The sequence below is a fragment of the Euphorbia lathyris genome, chromosome 9 (genome assembly GCF_963576675.1).
Source record: "Euphorbia lathyris chromosome 9, ddEupLath1.1, whole genome shotgun sequence".
In the NCBI taxonomy this organism is placed as follows: domain Eukaryota; kingdom Viridiplantae; phylum Streptophyta; class Magnoliopsida; order Malpighiales; family Euphorbiaceae; genus Euphorbia; species Euphorbia lathyris.
In genome coordinates, this window is record NC_088918.1 from 63018070 (window position 1) to 63035208 (window position 17139).

General features: G+C 40.8%; 1 protein-coding gene across 1 annotated transcript in view; it reads left to right on the forward strand.

Annotated features, from left to right (window-relative positions):
- Positions 1-614: 614 nt before the first annotated feature.
- LOC136207391 (uncharacterized) overlaps positions 615-17139 on the forward strand; it is a 35403-nt gene continuing 18878 nt past the window's right edge. Inside the window, exons 1-5 of the mRNA XM_065998656.1 lie at positions 615-1650; positions 1752-2349; positions 2431-2726; positions 5283-5510; positions 5724-5926. Of these exons, the coding sequence (XP_065854728.1) occupies positions 615-1650; positions 1752-2349; positions 2431-2726; positions 5283-5510; positions 5724-5926 (2361 nt within the window). The remainder of the gene's footprint in view (positions 1651-1751; positions 2350-2430; positions 2727-5282; positions 5511-5723; positions 5927-17139) is intronic.

Consider the following 17139-nt stretch of genomic DNA (forward strand, 5'->3'; position numbering starts at 1 on the left):
AGTCATCGATCAGTATGTCTATAACAGAGGAGAAAATAGCTAGTCTAGAGATATGGGTGGACAACATCAAGGGTGAACTAGCTGCAATTTCGGTCCAGCTGGCTGAGCTTACAATGAAGGGTAACAAAAGTGGCAGTGAACCAGCTGGGAACGTTGCGAACACCGGTCCCCGTTTTGGAGGTAACTATCAAGATTGCGTAACAAGCAGTTTGGGAAAGAGAAAGCAAAGGGAGGTGAATGGAAGTCACACACCTCACCGGAAGTGTGAAACCCACGTGGAGTTCAGACTCCCTGACATAAAGAAGTTTGATGGAACTGGGGATCCTACCGCCCATGTGAACTAATATGTGGCAGCAATGAAGCACATAATTCTGACTGAGGAACAGATCCTAGGGCTGTTTAGTGCCTATCTGGAAGGAGTTGCCCTTGTGTGGTTTCATGTATTGCCGCTGGGAACGAAGAGCGATTGGAAAGAACTGGCAAAGGCATTCATCACCCAATATAGCTTCAACACTATGTTTGAGGTTACTTTGAGGGAGCTAGAGAGCACCAAGCAGCAGGCTGGGGAATCTTTGTCCGACTTTGTGAGTAGGTGGAGAGCTAAGGCGGCAGTTATGAAACAGAAGCCATCAGAGCAGGATCAGATCCGGGTGGTAATCGGCAATACTTTGCCATATGTTAGGAATGAGCTGCGGTGTATGCCTTTCACCAATTTTAATCAGATGTATAGCTACGATTTGACAATTGAGGGGGATGGAGAGCCGAAAAGAGCTTATACTAAATGGACGAAGTCGGGGTATAGTGTCGGAAGGCCAAGTGCTAATGTAGAACCCGTCGCGGTAAAGGTACGTGAACTCAATACTATCAAGAAAAGGCAGTTCACCCAGTTTGATCAGACTTATGCAAAAGTTTTCAAACGATTACAGAAAAAGGAGTTGCTGAAAGCTCTTACTCCTAAGAATAAGACAGGACCCACACCACAGATGATAACCAAGGGGTATTGCAAGTTCCATAGTAACTACGGGCACACCATTGAAAATTGTGAGAGGCTAAAGCATGAGATCCAGGATCTGATTGATAAAAAGAAAATAGTCGACCCATCGTCAGCAAGCTCTCCCCCTAAGCGCAATCCATCGCCTAGTCATAGGGTGAGCGTAATTGGATCTGGGTTGGAGGAGAGCTTTGTGGTGGAATCATTCTGTGAATTTAAGGAAGAGCTTTTGAGTTCTGAAGACAAGTTAAACGTGGGAAATGGATTGCATGTATCCGTCTTAGGAGAAGGACTAATAGAGGAAGTCATAAATGACGAAGGAAAATCCGAAGAGGTGTCATCTCAGAGGGTTAGGCCCGTGTTGAGTTTGTTCAGTGGGGTAGAAGATCCCGAAGCCCATTTGTTCGGATATGTGTGCGCTATGTTTAGAGAGCCATATGAGGTGGAAGATGTCGCTCTGTGGTTCTATCTATCGCTAGTGGGCGAACCTTTGAGGTGGTTTCAGTTGCTACCTGAATCGACTAAGCATGATTGGTCACTGATGTCAAGCTTGTTTTTGATGAAGTATAGAAAAGCCAACGCACAGGTGGTGAAATATAGCGCGATGCAAATTGGGCCTATCAAACGCCCGTTGCCAACTGTCAGCAAGTATAATGAAGGTAAGGACCCCATGGAACACCTGCATTTTTATCTGTCCGCTATGGGTCCCCTCGGCTTTAAGAGGAAGAAATTATGAGTTTGTTTTGCAACTCGTTGGCAGGAGGGTCACTAGTATGGTACATGTCTCTTCCGATGTACGTAAAAGTGAATTGGGCAGAAATGACTAAGAGGTTCATCAAGAAATACACCGCATGTGGACATCCAGAGGAAATGCCTGAGTCACCCGAGGAGGAGACACCTGAGGCGGTATTAACCATGGCTAAGTACAAGGGAAATAAGAACCCCATTAATCACATAAACCGTTTCCGTGCTCATATGTATGATGCAGGACTCTATCGAAGTAAGTTGATTCAGCATTTCCCAAAGACACTCACGGGGGAAGCTTTGATGTGGCATCGAATGCTCTCGGGGAAGACAAAAGGGGATTGGGGATCCCTCATGGAAGCCTTTGTGCAGAAATATAAGACATACATTCCGTGGACAGGGTCGTTGGAAGATTTAAAAGGGATCAAGCAGTTTCCCGAGGAAGCATTCGTGGATTACGCAAGAAGGTGGAGGTTTAAGTATGCTTCATGTCAGGTCGCTCTGAGCAATCAAGAGCAACTTATATGCAATCGAAAGGGTGATATCCCACTTGTGGCAAAGAGGTTGAGCAGGGTGTTCTTGAAGGACTATGACGAGCTTGTAGGCTGGGCTCGGTATGGATCATCGGACCCTTCCTACGTAAATCTGAACGTCCCTCACATAATGGATCTGATGGTCGTGGACATTTGAGGAAGTTCCTCCGATGAGGAAGGTATCAACCAGAGAGTTCCGATCAACATCTGGGATGAGTCTGATGATGAGTTGGAAATGGCTGTAGGCATCGAAGGAAAAATTCTGCCCGGCTTTGAAATTTTCAACGATGTCACTAGCTGGGGCAAAGGAGAGGCAAGCTGCTTCGTCGAGGAAATCATGATGTTAGATCTGAATGCCGAGGAGCAGGTCGTCACAATGGAAGCCACTGTGGGAGCGGTGGACGAGCCCGGTACCTCCAAGGCCTATGAGAAACCCGAGAACCCCGATGATGATAATTGTATTACTGATTTATTCGAATATGATGATGTACTCGCCAATACTATCAATGAAATGAATTCTAATTTTGCTTACTTGTTTGATGTTGATTCTGATCATTCCATGCATTCTCATTCATATAACATGCCTACATTTGAAATCAATACAATAGAAATGTCAACTTTCAATCTTGGCACGGATGAAAATCCTAAACTTATACAAATTGCTCAAGAACTAACTACTGAAGAGAGGAAAGAATTTGAGAGAATAATTAAAAAATACGAAATAGTGTTTGCTTGGACATACGAAGACATGTCGGGAATCGACCAATCAATCGTAACTCATCGTATTCCGACATACTCCGATGTTAAGCCTGTGAAACAGAAACTCCGACGCATGAGGCCGGAATGGGCAGATAAGATCAGAGAAGAAGTGAAGAAACAGTTAGAAGAAGGTTTCATCGAAGTAATCGACTATCCCCCTTGGGTCGCAAATGTAGTGCCAATCGTGAAGAAGGACGGCAAAGTGAGAATGTGCGTCGATTATAGAGATCTCAACAAGGCGTGCCCCAAACATGAGTTTGCATTGCCTCACATCGATGTATTGATCGACAGTGCAGCATCGAGCGTCTTGCACACGAATGTGGATGGCTTCATGGGCTACATGCAAGTTCAGATGGCCGAAAAGCACAAAGCAAAGACCTCGTTCACAACTGAGTGGGGAACTTACTACTATAGAGTGATGCCGTTTGGATTGAAAAATGCCAGGGCAACTTATCAGCGAATGGCTATGGCACTGTTCCACGATATGATACACAAGGAAGTGGAAGTCTATGTGGACGACATGATGGTCAAGTCGGAGACAAGAGAGGGGCATTTCGCTGCACTTGAGAAGTTTTTGGCCCGAATTGCAGAATTCAAGCTAAGGTTGAACCCGAAGAAGTGCTTCATTGGCGTTTCATCGGGGAAAATCTTAGGCTACGTGATCAGTAACAAGGGGATCGAGGTGGATCCCGACAAGGTAAAGGCCATACAGGAAATACCGGCACCAAAAAATGAGAAAGAAGTGAGAGGATTTCTGGGGCAGGTTCAGTATATCAGTCGGTTCATAGCATGACTCACTGCGATCTGCGAGCCGATCTTTAAGCTGCTACGGAAAGATTAACCCACGGTTTGGAATGATAAGTGCCAGTAAGCATTGGAGAGTGTCCGGAACTATTTGTCTAATCCACCGGTTTTGAGACCGCCTAAACTTGGAAAACCACTTCTCCTATACGTAGCGATCGAGGAGCGATCAATTGGGGCAATGCTGGCCCAGGAAGGGGACACCGGTGTGGAGCATGCGGTGTATTATCTGAGTAAGAAGTTCCTGGAATACGAACTTAAGTATAACATGATCGAAAAGATATGCGTGGCAATGGTATGGCTAATAAAGAAGCTGCAGCACTATTTTCAATCTTACAAAGTAATCATTATTTCCCGGATGGATCCCGTGAAGTATCTGTACCGAACTCCATCTCTAACAGGGAAGCTAGCCCGATGGTTGTTGCTCTTGTACGAATTCGACATCGAATATGTAACGAAAAAGGTTATTAAGGGGAGAGCCGTAGCGGAATTTCTGGCCAATCAGCCTCTAAATATGGAAGAGGAGGAGATAAACTATGATTTCCCATATGAGCACTTGAACGCAATAGAAGTTATACCATGGAAAATGTTTTTCGATGGAGCAGTTAACTCGAATGGAGCCTGGGAAGGAGTGCTACTTATCTCACCGGAAGGAGAAAGGATCCCTATGGTGAAGAAGTTATCCTTCCCTCTCACCAATAATATGGCCGAGTACGAAGCGTGCATCTACGGGTTAGAGTCTTTAGCAGCGCTGGGAGCATCATATGTTGAAATCTGGGGCGACTCAAAACTGATTATCGAGTAGGCACAGGGAAACTGGGAAGTAAGGGAAGAAAGGTTGCGTCCATACCTAGACCAGCTGGAGGGGTTAGCGCAGAGATTAAGCGAGTGCTGCTTTTATCACATTCCTCGAGCACAGAACCAAGCAGCGGATGCTTTGGCCACGTTGGTGTCGGTGTGGGATAATCCGCGGAACCTTGCCTCGAAGCCTTTGGTGTTGAGGAGGTCCCACAAACTGTGCTATGAAGACATAATATTGTTGGGAGCGGATGAGAAACCTTGGTATTTCGATATGGTAAACTTCATGAAAAGTGGAACATACCCGGCAGAATCAGAACTTAGGGATCAGGTTGTGATCAGAAGGTTAGCTCAGTAGTTCGTCATCCACAATGACTTGCTTTACAAAAGACATGCCGATGGATTACAATTGAGGTGCCTGGATGAGGGAGAAGCCCGTGAGGCAATGGAGTCAGTACACTCGGGAATTTGTGGAGCCCATATGGGAGGAACAGCGCTAGCAAAGAAAATCGTAAGGCAAGACTTCTATTGGCTCACCATGGAAAGAGATTGTAACGAATATGCGAAGAAATGCCATGATTGTCAAATCCACAGAGATTATAATCACTTTCCAGCTATGGAACTGCATGTGTTAGCACCCATTTGGCTGTTTGCAGCTTGGGGCATTGATATCATCGGAGAAGTGAGACCTAATGCATCGAATGGGCACAAATTCACTGATGTTGCCATTGATTACGTCACCAAGTGGGTAGAGGCGGAGTCGTTTAGCAGGTTGGGATCTAAGCAGATGAGGAAGTTCATTGAAAAGCATCTAATCACCAGGTTCGGAGTGCCTCATCACATGATCACGGATAATGGGGTCCAGTTTCAGGGAGAGGTGAGAAGTCTCTTCCAGGAGTACAGAATTGAGCATCATAGGTCTTCTCCATATCGTCCGCAAGCTAACGGGGCAGTGGAGGCGGCTAATAAGAACCTTAAAAGGATTCTCGTTAAGACAGTGGAGTCGCACCGGAATTGGCACGAGCAGATTCCACTTGCTTTGTGGGCCTATCGCACGACTGTTAGAGCATCTACTGGGGTAACACTGTTCTCCTTAGTGTATGGGGAAGAAGTAGTTCTGCCAATCGAGATTGAAAAGCGATCGCTGAGAATCGCGGTAGAAGCAGAGATTCCCGAAGCGGAATGGGTGAAAAAGCGGTATGAGCAGTTGGCATTGGTCGACGAGAAAACGATGAATGCCCTCTACCATGTACAGTTATATCAGAGGAGGATGGCTCGAGCCTTCAACAAAGAGGTTAAGGTTAGTCCTATCAGAGAGGGAGACATGGTGCTGAAACAGATCCGGATGACGCACACTGACCCTAGGGGCAAGTTTAGGCCAAACTGGGAAGGGCTCTTTCTCGTGAAGAAGATTCTAAGCAAAGGAGCGGTTAAGCTTGTTGGAAATAGGGCTAAGGTATAGCAGCGGAAATATAAAAATTTTAGCCTACTTCCTTTTAACAATAGGATCCGTTAATCGTTATTTCATATAAAGAGGGATAAGAAGAAATACCTTTCGATTATCAATCTACCGTTGCAAACGAAGTGCCCACAACTTCAAAGGAGATGTAAACTGTTTACCAATCTGCCCCTATCCGAAACCGACCTTCCAGACCTCCGAACGACAATCCCTTCGGTGGAAACGTGGAAGAATATGTCTAGAAGCTACTGTCCAAAACTCGCCACGATCCGACGGTTAAATCTTCGGGAATCCTCGAAATAGTGAACTGACCTGATGTAGGCGAAGAAAAACGAATTTCTCCCTTTTGATTGTTTTTCCTTCTTTCGTGAACACGGTGAGATTAAGTTAGAATCAACCCTTATGAGATGCAACCAAAATAGATTGCCTCTAATAAATCAACACAAGATCAAAGAGAAAAGAGATGGAAGAGATTAATCGATTGACGGAAGCCGTATGAATTCTTGTCCACGAACTTGGGGATGGGAATTCACTTTCTCTCTCTAAATGCAATTTTCGAAAAACTCAAGTAGGGGAGGAAGAAGCATGGGACGAAATTCTAGTGAAGGAGGGGTATATATATTAGCTTGTCTCTAAACCCTAGTTAGATAGGAATAGGTTACTTAATAGGAATCCAATTCGGAATAGGATTTCTAATTGTTATCTTACTATATATCTAATATAATTAGGATAATAATAAATAATCTATTTAGATAATAATAGGAGTATATTAATCTAATTAAAACTCCTAACTTGATTATCTCTTAATTAATTTAATCTCACAATCCTAATCAAATTAGGATGAATGGAATAAATTAATTCCTTGCTTAATACATATAAATTTCGGCCCCCATCCCTCCATATGGGCCTTATTGGGCTCAATTGGGCTTCCATCTATTAATCATATCCATCTCTCTTTTGTTTCCAAGTCTTATGTGTGATCCATTAGGTTCTTACTACTTCTGGCCGTATGCAACTATTAAATTAATTTCTTCAAGAATTATATTTAATCCTTGCATAACGGAATGATGAACAGAGCATGTTATCGGCATGTCCGTAATCATTCCCCCAGAGTCCGTTAAGAAGACAGGTTGATTCTGCCGTTAACCCTTCCGTATTAGTTACAGTATAATTCGATCCTTTATCAACTACATCCTTGAACTGAATCTTATGACTATGGATGATGTCAAGTCACATATAGCGAGACGTTCGTTTTACTTGTACAGGCCGAGTCAACTCAAATAGATAGGTTAAGTGAAATCTGTATTTCTACTCTTAAGCTATCACCTTGCAAGGATTTAGAGTCGAGTCTTCCACAAGCGATCCTTGGACGTATCTCCCATTCGTCGGGAGTGATAAATGCTCAATCCAATGTATAACTACCCTGACATTACCTCCTGTGACACCCAACCTTTGCAGTTCACACCCCAGAGTCATCTCTGTTAAGGATCGTGGGACCACAGGATCAAAGTCTCACATTCAGTAATTCAGGATGACCAATTAACATTCCTTTGAGTCTGAGGATTATTTATACCTATTAATACCAATGAGATGAACAGGTGATAAGGACGAATCTACCCATCCTGTTATCTCAAGTCGGATCCCCAATCCTAATGAACGACGTTTCATCGGATCTATGTAACTGTCCAGATATCTATATATATGAAGCTTGTGAGATCAGCTTTCTGTCGGACAGAAGACATTGTTACATACAAGTCTCAATAGTGATATATCAATCCTAAACATATCACTTGACTTGGGGTGGTTTTAAGTTTATTAGTTTATTATAAAGTTTTGTCTCACTTCATGCTTGTATGAACACTTTATAATCACTTTAAACAAACTTACAGATTTCCTTTTATTAGACTTTATTTAGTGCTTTAAAAGGGATTGCCTTTATATAGTTATAAAACATATATCTTATTAAAACAAATGATATAAAGAACAATTCATTTACAATAAGTTTGTATCCTGCAACAATTGTCTATAGGACACTAAACCCCAACATACTCCCACTTGGACTAAAGCCAATTGTTTCTAAAACTTATCCCAGTAGAAGTTAAATGACGATCATGTACTTTCTGGGCTAATGGCTTTGCCAATGGATCTGCAACGTTGTCCTCGGTAGGTACTCTTTCTATTCTCACATCTCCTCTAGCCACAATCTCTCTAATGATGTGGTATCGCTTTAGGTAGTGCTTGGATGCATTATGAGACCGTGGTTCCTTTGCTTGCGCAATGGCTCCATTGTTATCACAGTACAGAGTAATGGGATTGACAATGTCAGGCACCACTCCTAGTTCTGTAATGAACTTTCTAATCCAAACTGCTTCCTTTGCTGCTTCCGCAGCAGCGATGTACTCTGACTCGGTCGTAGAGAAAGCTACGCTTCCCTGCTTGGAACTTTTCCAATTGACCGCGCCCCCATTCAAGATAAACAGGTATCCTGATTGGGATTTAAAATCATTCTCATCTATGAGATGACTAGCGTCTGAAAATCCTTCAATTTTCAGATCTCCTTCTCCGTACACTAGGAACATATCTTTAGTCCTTCTCAAGTACTTAAGAATGTTCTTGACGGCAATCCAATGCTCGTCTCCCAGATTCCCTTGGTAGCGACTCGTTACAGATAACGCGAACGCTACGTCAGGTCTAGTGCATAGCATAGCATACATAATCGAACCGATCACGCTGGCGTACGGGACAACAGCCATGCGTCGTTTGTCATCATCAGTTTTAGGACATTGATGATTGTTTAACTTTACTCCATGTACCATGGGTAAGTTACCTCATTTCGATTCAAGCATGCTAAACCGATTTAGCACCTTTTCAATGTATGTAGGCCTGTGAAAGACCAAGCAGTCTACGCGATCTATCTCTATAGATCTTTATAGCAAGTATATAGGCTGCTTCACCAAGGTCTTTCATTGAGAAGTTACCGGATAACCATACTTTCACCGATTGTAATAGAGCAATGTCATTTCCCATTAACAGTATATCGTCCACATATAGTATGAGAAATGCTATAGAGCTCCCACTTGCTTTCTTGTAAATGCAAGCTTCTTCGCAATTTTGTTCGAAACCAAATTGTTTTATGGTTTTGTCAAAACGCTTATTCCAGCTTCTAGATGCTTACTTGAGTCCATAAATGGATCTCTGAAGTTTGCAAACTTTATTTGCATCCTTTGATATGAAACCTTCAGGTTGCATCATGTATACATCCTCAAGCAGGTTTCCGTTTAGGAAAGCTGTTTTCACATCCATTTGCCAAATCTCATAATCAAAATGAGCGGCAATTGCAAGCATGATTCTGATTGATTTGGACATAGCAACGGGAGAGAAGGTTTCGTCATAATCAACGCCTTGTTTTTGACGATATCCTTTCGCTACCAACCTAGCCTTGTAGGTGCTAACCTTTCCATCCATGTCAGTCTTCTTTTTGAAGATCCACCTGCACCCAATGGGTTTTATCCCCTCGGGTGGATCAACCAAAGTCCACACTTGGTTAGTATACATGGAATCCATTTCAGAATCCATGGCCTCAAGCCATGCTTTAGAATCTGGACTAGTAAGAGCCTCTTCGTAGTTTTCGGGTTCGTCGTCTAACACGGGAACCTCGTCATCATCTCCCACTAGAAAACCATATCTAACTGGGAGTTCACGAACTCTTCGTGATCTACGAATAGGTGCCACTGGAGTCTCATCTAATGGGACTTCTTTGGGTACCTCAACCGCTTCTGTTGTTTCATCCGGTGTCTCTTCCCTTTGAACTTCGTCGAGTTCAATCACGCTTCCCTTTTGCGTTTCTTCGAGAAACTCTTTCTCTAAGAAGGTTGCGTATCTGGATACTATTACTTTCTGATCATCTGGATGATAGAAGTAATACCCTATGGTCTCTTTGGGATATCCAATGAAGAAACATTTATCAGATTTAGAATCCAATTTGTCGGACGCAATGTGTTTGACATATGCTGAACAACCCCATACTCTCATAAATGAGAATACAGGTTTCCTACCAACGAACAATTCATATGGTGTGGAACTGGCGGATTTAGTTGGTACTCGATTTAGGGTGAAGAGGGCAGTTTCTAAGGCATAGCCCTAGAACGTCTTTGGAAGTAAGGCCATGCTCATCATGGACCGTACCATATCTAATAGGGTATGGTTTCTCCTCTCGGATACACCATTATGTTGTGGTGTATAGGGAGGTGTCCATTGCGAGCATATCCCACATTCAGTTAGATAATTCAGAAAATCATCTGAAAGATATTCGCCACCTCGATCGGATCGAAGCGTCTTTATTTTCTTTCCTAATTGATTTTCCACTTCATTCTTGAAGCATTTGAACTTGTCAGAAGCTTCTGATTTGTGCTTCATCAAGTAGATGTAACCATATCGAGTATGGTCATCTATGAAGCTAATGAAGTATCTGAATCCTCCTCTTGCTTGGATTGACATAGGACCACATACATCTGAATGAATGAGTCCTAGAGTGTCTGATACACGCTCACCTTTATTGCTAAAGGGTGTCTTTGTCATTTTACCTTTTAAACATGATTCGCATGTTTCCAATGATTCCGAATCAATTGAATCTATAAGCCCATCTGAATGAAGCTTTAGCATGCGTCTCTTGTTTATATGGCCTAAACGACAATGCCACAAGTAGGTTGAATTATCTAGTTTATGTCTTTTGGTATCAATTGCAAAAACAGGAGTTTTATCATCTAACACATAAATCCCATTTTGTGATATTCCTGAAAAATAAAAGATCGAATCTTTATAAAAATTGCAACTATTGTTCTTTATTGAAATATGAAAACCGTCGTCAACAAGACGGCTAATAGAAATAATGTTACGAGACATCTCAGGAACGTATAAACAATTCCTTAATTCTATTACAAGCCCAGAGGGCAAAAGTAAAACATAATCTCCAATTGCGATGGCGGCAACTCTTGCTCCATTTCCCACTCGCAAGTTTATGCTTCCTTTCTTAAGTTCCCTAATCTGTTTTAGCTCCTGCATATTTGTACAAATATGAGATCCACATCCGGTATCAAGTACCCAAGATTCAGATTGCGAAACTGTATTTATTTCAATATAGAACATACCAGATGTAGAAGCATCGCCCTTTCCCTTCTTGAGGGTGGCTAGATACTCCTTGCAGTTTCTCTTCCAATGCCCATTTTTACCACAGAAGTGGCACTCTCCTTTGGGCTTCTTCACTTCCTTTCCCTTGGACACATCTTTCTTACCTTTCTTGGGATGTTTAGGATTGGGAAAATTCCCTTTCCTCTTCTTTGGTCCCTCAATTACAAGAGCCGGTATGGCCTTGTCTTTCTTCATATTAGGCTCAACTGACTTGAGCATGTTTGCAAGCTCTTCAAGAGAAGTTTGCAAGTCATTCAACTGATAGTTCATGATGAACTGTGAATAACTCTCTGGGAGGGATTGAAGAATCAAGTCTATACTTAATTCGTTGTCCATCACAAATCCAATACTAGAAAGTTTGGTAATGTAGCCAATCATCTTGACACAATGTGTCATGACTGATGTGCCCTCTTGCATCCGGCAACGATATAGCAATTTGGATATCTCGTAGCGTTCGCACCTGGTCTGTTTCCCAAACAGTTCCTTTAGGTGCATGATGACGGAATAGGCATCCATCTCCTCATGTTGCCTTTGTAATTACGACGTCATCGATGCAAGTATGATGCAACCGGCATGATCATCATCAGCCTTGTGCTTCTGGTAAGCATCAATTTCCTTGATGGGAGCATCATCTTCCGGGATAGGGGGTATCGGTGTAACAAGTACATACCCAATTTTCTCGAACTTCAAAACAATTTTGAGGTTACGAAACCAGTCGGTGAAGTTTGAACCATTCAACTTGTTATCGGTAAGAATGTTTTGCAGATTAGTTGTTTTGCAGATTAGTTTTAGTCATGATTTTAAAGAGTGAGTGTTTAAACAAAACCTGAGAGTGAGAAAGAGTAAACGTATGTTATTCATTTGTTTTAAAGTATAACAATCTAAAATTATAGGCCTTTTAATTTATTTCAGATTTCTCCCACTATTTTGCCAAATTAATAACCCTCCATATTAATTCGAAGAATTTCACAAATCCTTTAGTGAGCTAGGATCCTAACTCCTGAGATTTCGCCTTAACTTTAGCCAACAAACTAGTCTCATTCGTTAGGTAGATTCATTCAATCAATCACATCTCGAATGTGATTCCTAGGTTATTGGGTTACTAACCACATTAGTAACTAATATGTCATTCATATTAATCCCAACCATTTTGCCCATTAGTGTATGACAACATGAGTTTGCCCATCCAATTATCATACTCTAATTTAAGTATTACCCCATATTCATGAAAGAACGATTTTCGATAATCCAGGTGTTACCATAAGACCCCGAGCTTGACTTTGGCCAACAACCCAAAGGCCCCCAGTACTGCCGGCTGAATTATAATATTAGGGAGGGGCAACCGATTTTAATAACTTATTTATTTACTTAACTTTTTAATGAGGGATTTTTATTTAAGTCTCATAATCTAACTTAGTCTTGATTTGCTTTAGCATACATCAGACACACATTCACACATATATTGGCGTTATGGACATATCATCTAAACTATTCCGTCGAGCCAGAGACGGAATAAAAGGGCAAATCTAAGGAAATACTAACTATTACATATTTCTCTTTAGGTCCTCCGTCTTCTCCATGGCGCCTTGAAAATTACATATTAATTTTCTATACTACTAAAAGAAAACTTCAATTGAATTGAAGGGAATCAGATGAGAAGAGAAATTACAATAGATAGTAGAAAGGCAGGACGCGCAGGCCCTATTTCAAAAATACCAAAAGAATGAAAGAGGGTCCAAATATGTCCATAACTCCAAACATGCAAAGACTCAATTAAATAAATTTAATTGGTTGATTACATAACTGATTTATGTAATATTTATGTTAATCACATTAACTTATCAATTTCATCCAATTTTACTTCTAATCGTTTTGTATCTTTATATTAATTCTTAGATTAATATAACCATATAAAACGTTGATTATGCATGTCCCAATTATTTTTTATTTCAATTCATTTAACGCTTTGATTTACAACTTGGTAAAACAAACTTTTAAACGAATTTTCATTCGATAATCAAAAATAGAAAACTATTAATTTCCGAAACATGTATATATATATTTTATATTCAAAACTAATTTTAAAATACATATATATATATCAGATTTTCAAAACGGTTGAAAAGCGATTTTCAGAAATAGGAAAAACTACAATAGATTTCCGTTTTATCTTTAGAATCAATAAAACTAATTTTATTAATCTAACCATAAAACTAATAGATTTTGTTATAATGATTATCAACCGAAATAATTAGGAACATACGCATAATCTATTTCACTTATTTATCTTTAGAATTAATTAACCAAACAATTTGTTAATTAATCTTAACCATAAATATTCATTCAATCCTATTGAAAAGCTTCTAAATTTCATATATGAAATAACGGATTTAACGATGGCTTTGATACCACTGTTGGAAATAGGGCTAAGGTATAGCAGCGGAAATATAAAAATTTTAGCCTACTTCCTTTTAACCATAGGATCCGTTAATCGTTATTTCATATAAAGAGGGATAAGAAGAAATACCTTTCGATTATCAATCTACCGTTGCAAACGAAGTGCCCACAACTTCAAAGGAGATGTAAACTGTTTACCAATCTGCCCCTATCTGAAACCGACCTTCCAGACCTCCGAACGACAATCCCTTCAGTGGAAACGTGGAAGAATATGTCTAAAAGCTACTGTCCAAAAATCGCCACGATCCGACGGTTCAATCTCCGGGAATCCTCGAAATAGTGAACTGACCTGATGTAGGCGAAGAAAAACGAATTTCTCCCTTTTGATTGTTTTTCCTTCTTTCGTGAACACGGTGAGATTAAGTTAGAATCAACCCTTATGAGATGCAACCAAAATAGATTGCCTCTAATAAATCAACACAAGATCAAAGAGAAAAGAGATATAAGAGATTAATCGATTGACGGAAGCCGTATGAATTCTTGTCCACGAACTTGGGAATGAGAATTCACTTTCTCTCTCTAAATGCAATTTTCAAAAAACTCAAGTAGGGGAGGAAGAAGCATGGGACGAAATTCTAGTGAAGGAGGGGTATATATATTAGCTTGTCTCTAAACCCTAGTTAGATAGGAATAGGTTACTTAATAGGAATCCAATTCGGAATAGGATTTCTAATTATTATCTTACTATATATCTAATATAATTAGGATAATAATAAATAACCTATTTAGATAATAATAGGAGTATATTAATCTAATTAAAACTCCTAACTTGATTATCTCTTAATTAATTTAATCTCACAATCCTAATCAAATTAGGATGAATGGAATAAATTAATTCCTTGCTTAATACATATAAATTTCGGCCCCCATCCCTCCATATGGGCCTTATTGGGCTCAATTGGGCTTCCATCTATTAATCATATCCATCTCTCTTTTGTTTCCAAGTCTTATGTGTGATCCATTAGGTTCTTACTACTTCTGGCCGTATGCAACTATTAAATTAATTTCTTCAAGAATTATATTTAATCCTTGCATAACGGAATGATGAACAGAGCATGTTATCGGCATGTCCGTAATCATTCCCCCATAGTCCGTTAAGAAGACAGGTTGATTCTGCCGTTAACCCTTCCGTATTAGTTACAGTATAATTCGATCCTTTATCAACTACATCCTTGAACTGAATCTTATTACTATGGATGATGTCAAGTCACATATAGCGAGACGTTCGTTTTACTTGTACAGGCCGAGTCAACTCAAATAGATAGGTTAAGTGAAATCTGTATTTCTACTCTTAAGCTATCACCTTACAAGGATTTAGAGTCGAGTCTTCCACAAGCGATCCTTGGACGTATCTCCCATTCGTCGGGAGTGATAAATGCTCAATCCAATGTATAACTACCCTGACATTACCTCCTGTGACACCCAACCTTTGCAGTTCACACCCTAGAGTCATCTCTGTTAAGGATCGTGGGACCACGCGATCAAAGTCTCACATTCAGTAATTCAGGATGACCAATTAACATTCCTTTGAGGCTGAGGATTATTTATACCTATTAATACCAATGAGATGAACAGGTGACAAGGACGAATCTACCCATCCTGTTATCTCAAGTCGGATCCCCAATCCTAATGAACGACGTTTCATCGGATCTATGTAACTGTCCAGATATCTATATATATGAAGCTTGTGAGATCAGCTTTCTGTCGGACTGAAGACATTGTTACATACAAGTCTCAATAGTGATATATCAATCCTAAACATATCACTTGACTTGGGGTGGTTTTAAGTTTATTAGTTTATTATAAAGTTTTGTCTCACTTCATGCTTGTATGAACACTTTATAATCACTTTAAACAAACTTACGGATTTCCTTTTATTAGACTTTATTTAGTGCTTTAAAAGGGATTGCCTTTATATAGTTATAAAACATATATCTTATTAAAACAAATGATATAAAGAACAATTCATTTACAATAAGTTTGTATCCTGCAACAATTGTCTATAGGACACTAAACCCCAACAAAGCTAACCACTATGGACGGCATGGAGTTCTCCGAACCTACCAATCTGGATAGGCTTAAGAAATACTTTTCGTAAAATAATAAAAAAAAAGAAATAAAAATTCCCGATAGGTTGAAAACTCGCAAAGGGCAACCTATGCAACAATAAGGGACATCCCAATGAGTGAAAACCCAAGAAGGCGCTCATTTGAAAATTCCGGGATAATAAAAGGGGAGTTGAAAAATCGCTGGGATCTGAAAACCGAAAAAAGGTTGGTCCTGGTAGCAGTAGTTATGTCTTGAGCAATTGCAAAAATAATGTATAATTGGCTAAGTATTTCTGTTGTTTGTAAATGAATAAAGGCATGAATATATTTGAAGAGAATGATTGGAATTATTCTGATCGACTGAATGCATAGTATTGTAAGTCATGAGTTATACATTTCTATTCCCCACCACCAAATAAAAAGCCTACACAAATATCTTTTTCACATATACTCGCTATACATCACGGTAGTACTAATAAAGTTGTAAACCGAAACAATGATGGGACTATCAATGAGAAGGAATCCCAAGTCCCAAAAGCCCTCAAACGAATCAAAGCCTCCGAAGTAAGGTGCCCGCTCCTCAACCAAGGCCTCCTAGGCAACTCGAAGGGCAACCCTCATCCAAAACTCGGCGACTCTCCACCGCAATCCGCAAATTCTCTTCAGCAGCTCCCTGGGCCTCTATGTCCACACGGCTCCTCTCCTCGGCTGCTCAGCCCCGCTCCTCCCAACTGGAGCGCTCATCCTCCATATCCTGATAACGACGTTCGATCTGAGCATCATCATCCCGCAGTGACTCCTCTCACCCGGCCGCTATGCCCTCCGATACTCTTCGGTCAATAGAATGAAGATCTCCCTGCAAAGGAAAATAGGAGGGAAGCAATGTAAAAAAAAGAGAGAGAAAATATATATATATACATTCATTCATATGTGCATACATATCACTACACTATAACATAATAAAAACACTCGCCAAGTGATGAGCATGACTCAAATCAAGGCGCACGCAAAAATACTCGGATAGCTCCGTGAAATCCGTGCAAGTCTAGGTAGGCTTCGATAGGAAAATTAAAATTCGATCTATGGGCACAGGCTCCGCTACGGACTGCGGTCTACGGCCTTATCAATGGGCACAGGCCCCGAAACGGACTGCGGTCTATGGCATCATCAATGGGCACAGGCCCCGTTACAGACTGCGGTCTTCGGCATTATCAATGGGCACAGGCCCCGCTACGGACTCCGATCTACGACATCATCAACTCCGGTCAAACTCAAATGATCCTGGTAAAAAGAAGCGACTGCGGTCGAAACCTCTAGGACGAGGTCCCAAGTCCAAACTCTCGGACGAGTGATAAAGCCCAA